We start from the raw sequence: 15,101 nt of genomic DNA on the forward strand, positions 1-15,101 counted from the left end.
TTAGGTCTAGACAATCAGCAGAACAATAAAGTAGCATTTGTCTTTCCAAAGCTTAAATGCTCACCCAGAAATTTTAATAAGTTCTTTTAAAAAAATCCTTGCCTTCTGTCTTAGAATCAATGCTGTTGTATTGGTTCCAAGGCAGAAGAGTGGTAAGAGTTAGGCAATGGGGATTAAGTGGTTTTCCTAACATCACAGAACTAGGAAATGTTGGGGACCAGATTTGAACTCAGAATAATAAGCTCCTAAGAACACTCCAACACAGCCAAATTCAACCCATACATTTTACAGATGAGTGAAGTGGCCAAGTGATTGGAAGTAGGGCAGGGGAGGACCTCTAATTAGCAGCAGATCTTGGATTAGGACCCAGGTGTCCATTCCTGTGCCAACACACTAAGGTCAGCTCTCTACCCATGGTTGCATAGCTATTATGGAGCATCAGCAAATAAATAGCATACAATGTCACTGTCCTTTTCTTCTCTTAATCAAGATAATTTAAACAAAATTCTAGTCCTGAAGCAAAAACCCAGTAGGAGGGCCTCTCCTCTCTCTTTCCATGATCCAGTCCATTTTGTCCTAAAATCAAAGAACAGTCCAGCTCGCAATACAAATGTGCTATGCTTTAAAGAAAAACAGTATAGCCAAAAGCCAAAACATACTAAAGGGAGAATTGAAGAATGATTATTCACTTTTATATGGGAGGGCTTATCCCATGGTTCCTTTCAAGTGTGAGCTCCCTGGAGAACACATAAGTATTTGTTTACAGAACTGTTTGACAGCAGAGATCAAGGAGCAGAGAAACTTAGAGCTAAATTGCCAGGAACCCCTGCCAAAGCTCAAACCCACTTCTTTCCCTTCCCACATTCTACATGGACTGCTTCCTGATTTCAACCCTGCCCTCTCCTTTCTCTCTGCATTCATCCAGGGCTTTCCCCATGTCTAACATGTGCCTTGTCCTCCTCTGATCTGTCCTTTTTACTCTTTCCTTTCCTTTTCCTCCATGAAACCTTCCCTTCTCCTGTCAAATTCTACTTTTTGTATTGTGGGTAGAGAGCTTACCTTAGTGTCAGAAAGATCCAGATTCAAGTCTGGTTCTTTGGCACTCATTGGCTAAATGATCCTGAGAAATTCATTGAAAGTTTTAGTGCTCTAGACAACTCTCTAAAACTAAAAGTTATAGAGAAGGTTCTGATCTAGAATGAAAAAGGGAGATTTCTCATTTAGGAGTTCTTTCTGTCAATGAAACCTCATGTCCAGTCTCTATCCTCTGTCCTTATTTGTATAATGCCTTATCCCTTTTATTAAATTATAAGCCAATTGGAGGTGAAGATAACATCATTTTCACCTTTGAATGCCAGACTATTAGTACAGCATTTGACACACAGTAGATAAAAAATGTAAAAGTCTGCTGAACTGATATGAAAATAAAGCAATTCTGAAGTTATGTATAAGGCTCTGAGAAAATGATACTGGATATATGCTTCCATTCAGATAGAACTTTTTTCAGAAATGTTTTCACTATGTTAAGCAAAGCAGCCTGGAAGAGTGGGCTGAGGACTGGAACAAGTGTGTTAGGAAATCTGAGTAAATTCTGACAGCCACCAAATTAGTTGTGTGGTCTTTGATGATTCATTTGTCTCAACTGGGCCTCAGTTCCTTCCTCGAAGCTCAAATATTTTACAATCCTCTATTACTAAGACATAGCTGCACAGCAAAACCAGTCTACAGCAATTTCTCTGTTGGTCCTTTTTATTTCCATTAACCCATATAGTGTATCTACACAATAGCAGCAATGGTATTGTTAATACAAGACCCAAAAGCAAACATAAATTGATGGCTCTCTCTCATAGCTCCAATAGTATTCTGTATATTGGAAAATGTACATACCAAGAAAAAATTGGAGATGCTTTAGAATGGGGAATAATGTAGGAAATGATACTAATATAAACCAAACCTTCTGGGAACAAGAATTATGGGATAACAGAAGAAAAACTGGATTTGGGGGTCAGATAAGCTGGCCTTTAATTTCTGCTGTTAGTTAACCACCCACTTTACTTCTCTCTAGATTGATCCCTGTGGTCCTTTCTAGCCCTAAATTGTCTGGTAAATTTTACAAGCATTGCCTTCATCTACATGATAGTCCCAGAAACTGCATTTGGAATTGGTTACCCCACATTTTCTTGGAGAGCAAAGAATCATAGAATTAGAAGTAGAAAAGATATTTAAAATCATTGAGTCTAATGCCATCACTTTGAAGATAAAGAACCTGAGCCATGAAAGAGCCTAAGGAAGTGTGTACCTTGAGACACACAGCTAAAATGTCTGAAATGGGATTTGAATCCAGAACTTCTTAACTCCAAATTGTATTCTATCTACATTATATTGCTTTGTTATCTATCAAAGCATAGCATGTTATTCAATAACTATTAAGTGAATACGTGAATTTCCTTTGCACAATTGCCTCCTTGTCAGCTAATGTTTTAGCTGGTATATGCTTGTTTTTGCACCATCCTACTGTATATGCCTTTATAGGAAGTATAAAGCAGACTGGCATATTGTAAGTGTCCCTCCAAAACTAATGAAAAACACACTAACTAGTTTATGTATGTGAGAGTACAAAAGTAAGCCCTTGCTTTTAATTTTATTGCACAGTACTGGTGTCTCTGTTTTAAATTAGCCATCTGGTAACAGGTATCAGAACCCAGTTGCCATCTACAAGCAAAGTTGGAAGTGAGGCAGTCTACCCCAGATGTGAAACAGCTTGTCCAAGAGAACTATATTATATGTCCAAGTCTTATAGGAGCTTAAAGCATGAATCCCAGGACAGGCAATGAGTTTCTAACTGAGATTTGCAGAAGGTACATCCCTTTCTCATCTTGTGTACAAGTTTAAATATACAGATTCTCCAAAGTAGAAAGACAAGCAATCTTCTAGGTGAGGATAGCTGGAAACCTTCCTTATATGTGGTCTCTCACTTTAGAATGTGAACTTCTTGAGAGCAAGGACCCTTTTACTTATCTTTTGAATCTCTAGTGTTTAGTGAACAGTAAGCACTTAATAAGGGATTCATTTTTTCATTCTTGGAAATTAACTAGTTATTTAACTGGTTAAAAAGAAGAGATATTTTCAGGGAGGGGAGAAAGTAAAAATAGGGTCATTGATTGGATCTGATTGGGTGAAAAGTTGATGACATTAAGAGTTGGTAGTGAACCTGAGGTACTGATTTTGCAGCCTAGAAATACCTCTCTAGAGGTAAATATTCATCTACTATATTTTCAACAGCCGTCATGTTTCCCAGGTCCATGCCAATCCAGTCAATCTGTCTCCTAGTCCATTTGACAATATATTTTGAGTAGTTTATGTTCATCTTAATTCTCAATAAACTTCCCCATATCTTTCCATTTTCAACCAACATTCCTTTCACCCTTCTTACTTTAACTGAAATCTGTTATCTTTCTCTCAAGAATACTCTATCCCTTGTAAATCTTGCAGTTACAATCCACTCTTTCTCACTTTCCTCATCCCCACTCCACTCCGCCAACTCTTAAAGTCCTTAAAGGCGGGGGGGGGGGGGGGGGGGTTGCCATAATCCTTACTTGCCTCTACTATTCTCAGATCATACTTCTAATGAATCATTTGACTTTTTTTTTTTTGCTGAGGTCCAAGGTATTAATTTATATCACTGCCTTCCTATCATGGTTACTGTCAATGTTTGCTTCCAGAACTCTCTCTCACTTTTGTCTATGACTTTAGCAACTGGCTCATGGTCTTCTCTCTATCTGAGACACAGCCATCATCTATGAAAATTTCAATAATCATGCTGGCTAATTGTCAAGCACCAAGTTTCTTTACCTGAAGTCCATGGACCCCCAAGAGCAAGGATTGTGCTTTATCTAAGCTTTGTGCTTTCCCTCAATTTCTTGCACAGAGATTTGTACCCAGTTGGTGTTTAATAATGGCTCAATGAATTAAGTGATGTATAATTTAAAGTATGCAAGTATGTACTAAATAATAAAGGATGTCTGGAGAAATGAAATTACTGATCCAGATGGGGATACACTTCAGTTAACTACAGTAGTTTAAAAGTCAAAAGGATGTTCTAAACTTTTAATTAACCAGTTCATTATCATTAAAAGATAAAACTTTATAGTTAATTAGCTAAAAGAACAGAAAGTAAAAGAATCTCTTATTTGAGTTTTTAAACTAAGTAACTGGATTTAATTCCCATGTTTTGGAGTTACACAAAGTTCTTTCAACCTGCATAGCAACAACATTTTACTGGCTCTGTTAACAGGATGCTCCCTGTGATTCAACTGAGTTTCACTGCTCTCTTCTCTCATCTACCCTCTGGTTGGGAAGCTAACAGAATGTGAAATTGAGAAGCCAATATCAAGGGGGTCAGGGGAGAGTAGAAATACAAAAGCCTGGTTAATCTACCAACCACATAATTAGTACCAGGATAATTAAATCTTGGCTGTGATATAGCTGGATTCAACCATTCAGGGGATAGAATCATGATTTTTTTAAGTTGGAAAAAACTTAGAAATCACCTCAATTTAACTACTAAAAGTAAGGTTCGTTAAATTGAAATTACCTACTCAGGGTCACTCAACTTGTTAGCAACAATGTTGGAAGGCTCCCCAGGTTTCTAAAACAGGAAAGATATCTTGAAGCTCCAACAACTGAGAAATTCTTCTCTATGCTCTTACTTAGGAGTTGGCTATGGGTTTGTAGACTAAGCTATTCAATCAAGTTGTGGTAGAGGAATCCATTCTGAACATCATCAGTCTGACATACTGACCTTGCTCATAACAGGTTGTGTTATATATTTGAATGAAGATATCACTTCCATTTACAGAAAAGTTAAGAGAGTTCAGGGTCCTACGTGACTCAATGGATAGAGACCCAGGCTGGAGATGGGAAGTCCTGGGTTAAAATTTGGCATTCATCACTTCCTAGCTGTATGACCCAAGGGAAGTCACTCTACCCCCATTGCCTAGCCTTTACCACTCTCCTGCCTTGGAGCCAATAAATAGTACTGATTCTTAGAAGTTGAGAGCTGAAAAAATTTTAAAATGGCCTTTTTATTCTCAAGGAGTTTACAATTTAATTTATGGGTTATGATTGGTATGCAAATAGGTATAATACAAAGGGAATTGATATGGGGAGGGGAATCATTGAGACAAAGTCTCTTGGGAATATTTGAGAAAAGAATAGGTAATTTTTAGTTGTAAAGGGTGGAAGAGAACAGAGGAAGACTTCTTGGAAGTGGGAGTGTCCATCAATTAGAGAATGACTGAAAAGGTTGTGATAGATGGTTGCAATGGAATACTATGATGCTATAAGATATGACAAAGGGGATGGTTTTAGAAAAATCCAAGAAGACTTATATAAACCGATTCAAAGGGAAGTGGGCAGAACCAGGAATACATTGTACCCAGTAATAGCAATATTTTAATGATAATAAATTGTGGAAAACTAATCTACTTAGATCCATGACTATTCCAAAGGACTCATGATGAAAAGTGGTATCCACCTCTAGAAAGAGAACTGATGAAGCATAATTTTCAACACTTTATTTTCCTTGATTTTTTTTGACACGTGGCTATTATGGAAACACATTTTGTATAACTTCATATGGATAATGACCATCATATTTCTTATCTTCTCAATGGGTAGAGGAGAACTTAAAGGTATGGAGATAATTCAGAACTCAAAATTTTTAAAAATTAATGTTCAGGGCAGTTATGTAGCATAGTGCATAGAATGTCAGGCCTGAAAAATTAGTTTAAAAATGAATGCTAATTAAAAAATAAAAAAGGAGGAAAGAAGAGGGAGTGTGTTCCTGCCTTATGGGATGGTCTATACAAAGATGGTGAAGACAAAATTAGATTATAGAATAGCTAGTAATCTAATTTAACTGTAGCTCACAACTTTTTGGGTATTAGCTATTAGCTAGTCTCATTCTTAATGACTCCCTCTCATAAGATGACAACTTGGGGACATCAATTCTATTACCACTATTTATAATAGGTAAAGAAACTAAATGTTTATTTTCATTAGAATAGGGAATTCCTAGGGGAGGAAAATTTCTCTTCGATGAAGGCTGGAAATTTTTCTGAAAAGTGATCATCTTAGTTTCTTTCCTAGGTCACTGAGAGATCGTATCTTCTCTAGGGTCACAAAGCAAATATATGTCAGAGTCAAGATTTGAACCCAAGTCTTCCCAGCTTTAAGGCTTTCTATCATGAAGGCCCAGTAGTTCACATTTACATAGCAATTTACATATATAATTTCATTTGACCCTCATAACTTTGTGAGGTAGATACTCCAAGTATTATCATCTCAATTTTATAGATTAGGAAGCTTCAGAGTGGTTAATTTACCTATCCAGTATCATCTATCTTCTAAGATTAGGAGGTGGAGCATATGAAAGCACTAGGGGAAGAACACCATAGAAAAGGAGAGATGGAGAAAATCCTGGCACTGGAGTACTAAGGAGAAGTTAAAGGTGAAGTCCAGATATTGCTTTGAAAAGGAAGAGAGACTAAAGGAAGAGATGCAAAATTATATGACAAGACAAAAGGAAGGGGGCACACGAGGTGGCTCATATGGAATGTTACCAAAATTCTAATGAAAAGGGAAAAAATCATTTACTGGACATGAAGGCTGGTGAGGAAATGGGCATTTACAAAGAGAAATGGTCTGGAATAATTAGTGTGATGGGTTGTATTAGAGAGGCAATGAGATACAAATTAAAGGACAGTGGAGCAACAACAAGGGCCAGTTTGAAATTGGATTGAACAGTGTGAAGCTAGGTTTAAGCCAAGTTTACTCAATTTTGTCTCTTTTTTTCTTTAGCATTTTCTGATGTAGGAGAAGAAATAAAGGAAGTGGAAATTAAGGGTAGTACAGAACTGGGAATTAGTATGGTGGATTCAGGATAACTTTACAGGAACAAAGGAGTTCAAGGTGACAGAGAAAGTACTTCAAGGTTGTTAGCCTTAGTATATAAGAGATAGAAAAATTGAATATATCCAGAAGTGGGGGCCAATAGACTATTAAAGTGACTGAAGTTGCATGTTTGATACAGTAGTAGGAGATGAGACTGGTAAGGAGGCTGTGTTCAGAGAAGAGTCCAGAATTAAAGATTTCAGAATGGTTTTGGTGCCTTATAATAATATAAATAGGATTATAACCAGGACTCAATTACTGTATCTTTGCCCCAAGTATTATTGTCCCAGCCCTATCCTGGCCAAGCAAATAGTCTTCTCACACAGTATAGTCCTCTTTCTAACCCTTCCATGCCCTGCTGAAATCTGCAGTATGACTACCTCTTCTCCTTCTTATATCCCAGAGTACCCTTCCCCACCACCTCCACCCCATGGTCCTATCATATTATTCAACCTTGAACTTTGTCTATGGTTGTTCTACTGAACCATGAGCACATTCTCTCCATATCCTAGAGCCAAGGTGAGCAGCTACTTCTCTACCTTGTCCCACTTGACTATCATTTTCCTCTCTACTTCTCTGGGAGCCTGGAGAACATCAGGTGGAGTGAAGGAATGAGGAATGGCCGCACTAGGTCCAGAGGACAGGCAATCCCTTCCCACTTAATTGTATCCAATGTCAAATAGCTCACAGGAAAGCTATCTGTGGTTCAATGAAGGGCAAAAAATGCCAACCAAAATGAAGTCCTCACATCTTCCAGCACCCTGGGTATGCTTCTTCTATACTCTCTCTCCTGTTAGCAACTTCTTGAGAAAAGATCTGTTAACAGAACCCTGAGATCTCTACATAACCCCAACCCTCATGGGGCCTCATGCCTCAATAACAGAGACTAGGAGTCAAAGGAGATTTTAGAGGCCATCATTTTAATTAAGGTAGATAGTAGTTAAATGATTTATCCAGGGGCACCCAACCAGTAAACATCTGAGGTAAGATTTAGAGGCAGAAAATCCTAAGACCCAGGACTATGGAAGAGAGATAAGACCAGTTTGGCTAAATTAGAGTGTGTGGGAAGAAGAGCAATATATAATGAGGCTGGAAAGATAGTTGGGGCCAGGATGTAGAGGGATTTAAAAGCCAGAGGAGGCAATATTTTGTCTTATAGGTAAAAGAAAAGTCCTGGAGTTTACTGATTAGAGAAATGACAGTCAGATCTGCACTTCAAGAAAATCCATTTGACAGCTATGTTGAAGATCATCTAGAGTGGTCTTGAGGCAGACAGACCAATTAGGAAACCAATGCAAAAGGCCAGAAAGATAAAGCAAACCTGAACCAAAGTGAAAACTATGTACAAAGGGGTCATACAAAGGGGTAGAAATGTGGAAAGTTTGTGATTGATTGAATTGGCTATGTAGAGAGAGGGAAAGTGAGTAATTTGAGCTTTGCCTGCAAAAGAAATGGGAAAATTTAGAAGAGTAATATTTTTTTTTCTTTTTTGGGACAGGGGGATTTATTCTACTTCAAACATGTTGATATGTCTCAATTCAGTCTGAATGACCAGTGGGAGCCAGACCAAGGAAGAAATTTGGGACAGTTAGATAATATGCATTTATAGGATAATGAAACTGGTAGCATTGACGAAGTCACCAAGAGGGTCAAGAGAGAAAAGAGGACCCAGAACAGGACCTTGGGAAACACTAAGAGTATTGGAATGTGATATGGATGTTGAATAAGCAAAGTTAGATGAATAATCAGACAGGTACAAAGAGAATCAGGAAAGAATATCCAGAAAAATACTTAACAGTATCAAAGGCTATAGAGCTTGAGAAGAGGAATGAGAAAAGATGACAGCTAAGCAATCATTAGTAATTTTGGGGAGGGCAGTTTTGGTTAATAAGGACCAAAATTTTAAATATTCTCAAAGGAGAAAGCTATATTAATTAGTGAGATGTTGTATATTTGCACATACTAGAGATTGGAGGAAACATCATTTAAAAGTAAATAATGTCACAAAATTATCTACATTTAAAGTACCTTTATAGAGATAGGAGAAATTCTAGTATAATTGTAGAAAATGATGTGTACAGTTATAAAAATTCTTATCAGTTGGCACATCTGGTCCTTCTATTAAGTGATAAAGTCTTCCTTGATGATATCCTACAATTCCTTTCTTCAAGTTGCCTCCATCTCATCCATACCTACTAAATCAGATTGTTTCTTCAATTTTTCAGAGTTTTCCTCTTCAGGGACCTATCACAATATCCCATGTTCCAGGCCTTTCCATATTCCTTACTTTTCTTCTTCCTTACCTTTACTAGTCCCTGAAGGTGAAGAGCTTGCCCATCTCTGGCAAAACTAATTAATTCTAAAGTGTTAATAGCTGATAGCTTCTTAATGAGCTATTCACTTAAAGAGATAAACAAATGTACAACTCCATAGAAATTTCTATTTGTGCTGAAGTAGTTGCTAGTAAGGCAATTAGAGCAGGGAATACAAAGAGAAAGAGAAATGTTGAGGGAATTAGCATTTTCTAATAACATTTAAGCAACTAAATACTTTTGCTATCTGAAAGTGGAATAGGGTGAAAATGATAATTTCCTGAAGCCCCAAAGCATGAAGAACCAGTAGGGTCATAATCCAAAAGGGATTCTGGGCAAATGAAAGTTGTTTTATAGTTTTAAGAGAAACACAGAGATAAGGCAAAGATTGAATTTGATAATAGTTGAGTTTAATGACAAAGGTATCCATCCATATCTATTTACTTACATTTCTTTAAATCTTGTACTCTATTTTGTGTTGTCTTGTTTGCATGTATATTATCCTTAAATTGCTGTGCAAACATTAACAAAACTATATAAATTTCCATTATTGTTGCAAAACAAAGAGTATGATTAGAGATTTGACCTTTTTATGCTGTTATTTTCTAACAAACTATACTTTTTTAGAAAAGTAATTGGCTTGCTTACTTTCTATTTCTCCTCTCTCTTTCATTTATTCATACCTGGAAAGTAATCATTTCTGAGCCTAGATAGCTAGTCCCAGGTCACCTGAATTACAAACATAAAACACAAGATGAAAGTATAAGCTTCTAAAGAGTTCAGTCAAAACTAGGGTCAGACATTAAGAGCTCTGTCCTAGCTTATGGATCTGTCTCTGGATAGGAAATGTGCCCTCAGATGGGAAAATTTTAAGGAGACACATAGCACTTAGACTAAAAGGAAGATGGTGGGGGGCATAGAATACCATGGTAGTAGGAACTTAAAGTGGCAGGAGCCCATGACTCATTTTCAGTTCCATCTCACAGGCTTCCTGGGCAAGGGAAGGGAGAGATCAAAGGCCAAGAGCTTACCCAGTCTAAGTCCCAGACCTCTAGTAAGCTGGTTCCCCCCATGTCCAAAATGGAAGCTTCCTAGAAACCATCTCACCATCTGTTCCACCCCATGGATAAATCATCAGTCTGGGAAATGCCCTTTCTCTACAAACCAACAATCAGCCTGTGAGAAAAGACATTTCTTCAAGTGGGTAACTAAGAAAGAAAAACAGTGCAGTAGTCTTTCTTATAGAATTCTTATTTCCTAGGAAGACCTCTTCCTCCCCCATTCCAGCAACCCTCTCATGAAGTTTTGTCCTCTCCATCTTCCCATACTTTCCTACTGCTCAGTAGACAAGAAGATCAGGGAGAAAAGTGTGGTGGGCCATGGGAGCTAGTTGGAGCCATGAGGCAAGAGAGATTATTTCAGAACTTCTAATAGCTCTTAAGGTCAGGCCACAAGGCTGCCACAGGGAATTGGCAAGAATTCTCCTGCAGTCTAAGAATTCTCCATTGCCTCTCAGTATAGACTGTCCTAGGAGAGGGTTGGGGAAATGAGAACAAATTATTTTAGGGGAAACATGCTTGGAAAGAGAAAGAAAGCTACGGCCCTGACTGGAGAGTTCTACCTTCCTACAGACTTATTCTTTCCCTTGAAAATTTTCTGTTCCTGGCTTCACAAACTTTCCTAAGACTAGAGTCTAGGGGTAGAGTTGGTGAGCTTGGGATCAGATTCTACCTATTTCCTCTTCACCTTATCGACTCATGTGACCAGAGGCTGTTACTCCAAAAGGGCCAAATTTGAATAACCTGACCAGAACTCTGTCCTAGAAGTCAGGAGGCCTAGGTAGGTTCTAGTGCTTTTCACACCACCAATTCAGGGCCTTGCTTTCTCTTTCCATAAGATGAGGGGACTGGAAAAGGTGACCTCTATAATTCCTTTTTGGAGAAGGAAATGGCAAACCACTCCATCGTCTTTCCCAAGAAAACCCCAAATGGGGTCATGAAGAATCAGCTGCAACTGAAAATGAATAAACAGCAAAAAATTATCCATTCTGGATCTAACCATTTGTGATAAAGATTTTGGTTTTGACTCTACTTCAATTCATCCTCAATCTCACTGAAAGCTGAATAAACCTTCCTCTGTGACCTTGGACAAGGTAATTCTCCACTTTGAGATTTAAGTTTCCTCTTCTAAAATGAAAGTCTTAGACTTGTTGATCCCTAAGACTTCTTCCAGCTAGTATATTATATTTAGAGGGTGTGTGTGTGTGTGTGTGTGTGTGTGTGTGTGTTAAAGACAATCCCATCCCTATTTCAACTCCTTCCCCAAAAACACATTTGTTGAAAGGGCTAGAATTTCTCTAGCCCTAGCCCTTGAATAGCAAGAATTAATAGCACCTCAGGACCAAGTTAAAAAGGATAATTGATTGAATATAAAACTATTAACTAGCCTCTTCTGAGGTAGGGGTAGGAGGTCAGGGAGAGGAGAGAGTAAGGATGAGTAATCTTTCTAGTAGCTGCCTGCCCATGTCCCAGTCTCTTTCCTCTCCTCTGAGTAGCATTACCACCACCATGTTTCATGCTGTTTACTCCAGTTCTAAATTAAATTCCCAGTTATGGCTCTGAGAGGACTGGCCTTCAAACTCCAAATCTACAAAATGAGAGCCAATATTATAGTATGTTAAACCATTTCTCTCTTAGGAGCCATACAAAGGCAATAACATGACTCACACCCCTCTTCTCCATTCTCCATCCCTCAGAATCAATGAGAGAAAACCTTTCCTCTATTTCCCTTTCATATTCTCCCCTCAAACAAGGCAGAAGTTTAACTCAGATCACCAGTTGTTTACCTGAAGCTTGTAATCTATACAGTGACATCAGAAAAGGAATAATTTAAGTGAGTGTGACCAGTTTGTCCATTCCCAGCATAAAAGGAAAGGAAAAACATTCCAAGTTCCTTTTCTACACCCTCCCCCATCTTTCCAACCACACATACATCCCAGTGTGCCCCTAATTCAGACTCTGTCTGCTGCAGACATTCCTTTGTGGCTTTAACTACAGCTCCAGGAGGTTTGGAGTTGCTCCTCTGGGGGAAAAACAAAAAGAGTTAGAATGGCCCTTGGAGATCAGCTAGCCCAGCCCCTCTACTGGCTACTTGCATTCTATTTCTCAAAAATAAAATCATTGCGTGACCTATCCAGCACTTAACTTCATTTCTGTCTCAGCCAAATCAGGCTTCATCTCAGTGCTGGGGACCAACTCTCCCACCACTGCTGACATAAGATAGAGGCTTTCCTGGGTAGAGATAACTGAGCAAATCCCTGCAAATGACTGACTTTAAACCAAATGTAAAACTTTTGACACCAAGTGTTAACTGTACCTGTAGGTGGCCCCTCCTCCCATCACATGGCTGACAGCAAACCCCTTCCCAAAGGAGGTACGGATGGTTGTCTGGGAGACTTGATTACCCAGCCCTTCACTCCCAGTGGTTATGCACTGCTTCCAGATGCTGCTCTCCTGTGTCAGGAAGAGGCAAGGGGCCAAAGGATCAGATTTCACAGTCTCTAAAGACCTGGCCTCATGTGTCACACAATGAAACATTCATAAACCCATTAAACCGTTACAGCAGCCTGGCACACCCATGTTCCAATGTAAATAGTCCCGTTGGATGTTGCACTGACCCTGTCTTTCTCAACTTCAGGACTATATGTAAACTGTTTGGTTGCACTTTTAAGAGGGGGGAAGGGAGGAGGAGGGAAGGAGAAAGGAAGGGAAAAAGAAGGGATAGAAGGAGGGAAGGAAGGAAGAATAAAGGAGAGGAAGACGGAAGGAAGGAAGGATTCCCATTTTAAAGAAAAGAATAGTTTTTCATATTCAAAGCCATCTTTCAGACTAAAAACATATTAAATCTGATCCTGAATCCAGGAAGACAATTAGTGAAGTACCATTTAAAAGTTCTGGGCAAAAAAGTATGAAACAGAGTTTATCTTCCATACCTGCTCACCTCAATCCAACTCTCTTTTCAGCAGGTACCAAAGAGTACCTTCTTTCCTGCTCACTCCAAACCCATTCCCTAATTGCTCACTGGCTTTACTTCAGGCGTTTGATGCCAGGATGATTTAAAGCATTGTCCATTTGAGTAGGGCCTTTTCCCTCTCCATTTCTTCTATCAATCTAAAGTTACTGGTTCTTTTTTCCTATATCTTCAGGAATGTGATGACAAAGTCCTATGACATTTGAAATGACTATGTCAAGAGGATATAGAAAGCCCCTTAAGATGTTTCTAAAGACACAAATGTCACTGAACTTGCAACAAAGTCATCCTCACCCAATTTTTTGGTATTATTTCTACTGAAAAGCTCAGGCAACTTCCAGAATAATTTGGCGTGTAAGATTTGCCCAAGAACAAGACCATCACAGGAAGAAATATATCCATGCTCAAAAGGAAAGCTGGTCAGGAACCCCAGATGGTCAGTGCCTCACTACTCCACAAAAAGAGGTCTCACTCTTTCTTACTCTCCTTCTTTCCAATAAACACAGCTTTGAGGCTATATATGTATCTTTGGTAAAGTGGACCAGCCTAAACACCAGTCCGGAAGCTCTGGATCTTTCTGCTTTTATGAGCTGTCTACATTCAATCTCAGGGTGAGAGAGAAGATTTTTTTTTCCTTGTCAAGGTCTTTGACAGCAACTGCTACCTTTCTGCCCCCACAGATTCAACTGCTTTGCCTCCCTGATCATTATAATATTATTCATCTAAACGCTATCCTCCATCGATCTCCAGAAAAGGAGTACCTGTGTGTTTTTTCCACACAACCCTTGTAGGGAATTAAGTGAAGAAGGATGGGGAACAAGGTTATACCTGAAAAAGGTTTCCATTCCTTATAACTATTCATCCATTTCCTCCCAAGGCAGGAACATAGCACCTGTAAAAGTGATTTATAGGGGGAGAGCTAAGTGGCACTTCCTAGATGTGGGACTCTGGGCAAGTCACTTAACCCCCGTTGGCTAGCCCTTATGGCTCTTTTGCCTTGGAATCAATACACAGTATTGATTCTAAGAGAGAAGGTAAGAGTTTTTTTTTTAAGTAATCTATGAACTGCCTTAGTGCTTTCCACCTTTTTTTATAGCTGATCATCATTTCTGTCCTCCTGAATTCCTGGTAATTATTTCCAGTGCCATCTTGTATTTTCAGAAATATATTTGGAGACATAAATTATAGGTCCTGTACTTTATTCTCTTTCCCTGTTGTCTTCTGCTGAGGAGAGGCTTCAACCAGCTTTATCTCCTGAAGGCTTCTCATAATTTCACACTTGAAGCCTCTTGGCCCAAACTTCTTGTAGGCAAGATTGAAATGGGAAATGTCAATCATTTCTACACTGCTCTGAAATCTCTTTTAGGTTCAAGCACCTGTCATCCTTCATCCTAAGTGGCTTTGGAATGTTGTTTATGCTCTTATGGTAGATCCATACTCATATGAAGGAAATACATTTTTCTCATCTCCAGTCCTGGTGGTACCAAGCAGGCTAACATGGCAGAACACTGATGGAATAAGGTTTACCAGCCTAATCTCAACTTTCTTCTGTTTTCCTAAGGGCACCTTTCTATTGTCCCAGGTCTAAACTCACTAGCAGTGCTAGATCAGAAAATTAAGGACACCACCATGGCAAGGCTGAGAAGTCTATCATTGTCAAAGGATCCCCATATGTCTGAGCTTCAGAGTTATTTTGCTTGCCTGGTAGTGCATTTGACTCATCTTGACCCCAAACTTATCTTTTCTTCTAATCTTTCAGGCTTACATTTATCCAGGTGAACAAACATATTGGCTTTCCTGATGTAC

The 15,101-nt window shown here is 38.8% G+C and overlaps 1 protein-coding gene across 3 annotated transcripts in view; it reads right to left on the reverse strand.

The window, feature by feature from the left end:
• IL16 (interleukin 16) overlaps nt 1-15,101 on the reverse strand; it is a 167,520-nt gene that overhangs the window by 84,109 nt on the left and 68,310 nt on the right. The window contains exon 3 of one of the 3 annotated variants that reach the window (XM_007479269.3): nt 12,642-12,778. The exons of the other annotated variants lie outside the window; for them this stretch is intronic. Coding sequence (XP_007479331.1) covers nt 12,642-12,778 — 137 coding nt within the window. The remainder of the gene's footprint in view (nt 1-12,641; nt 12,779-15,101) is intronic. 3 annotated transcript variants of the gene reach the window in all.

This window comes from Monodelphis domestica, chromosome 1 (genome assembly GCF_027887165.1).
Source record: "Monodelphis domestica isolate mMonDom1 chromosome 1, mMonDom1.pri, whole genome shotgun sequence".
Taxonomy (NCBI): domain Eukaryota; kingdom Metazoa; phylum Chordata; class Mammalia; order Didelphimorphia; family Didelphidae; genus Monodelphis; species Monodelphis domestica.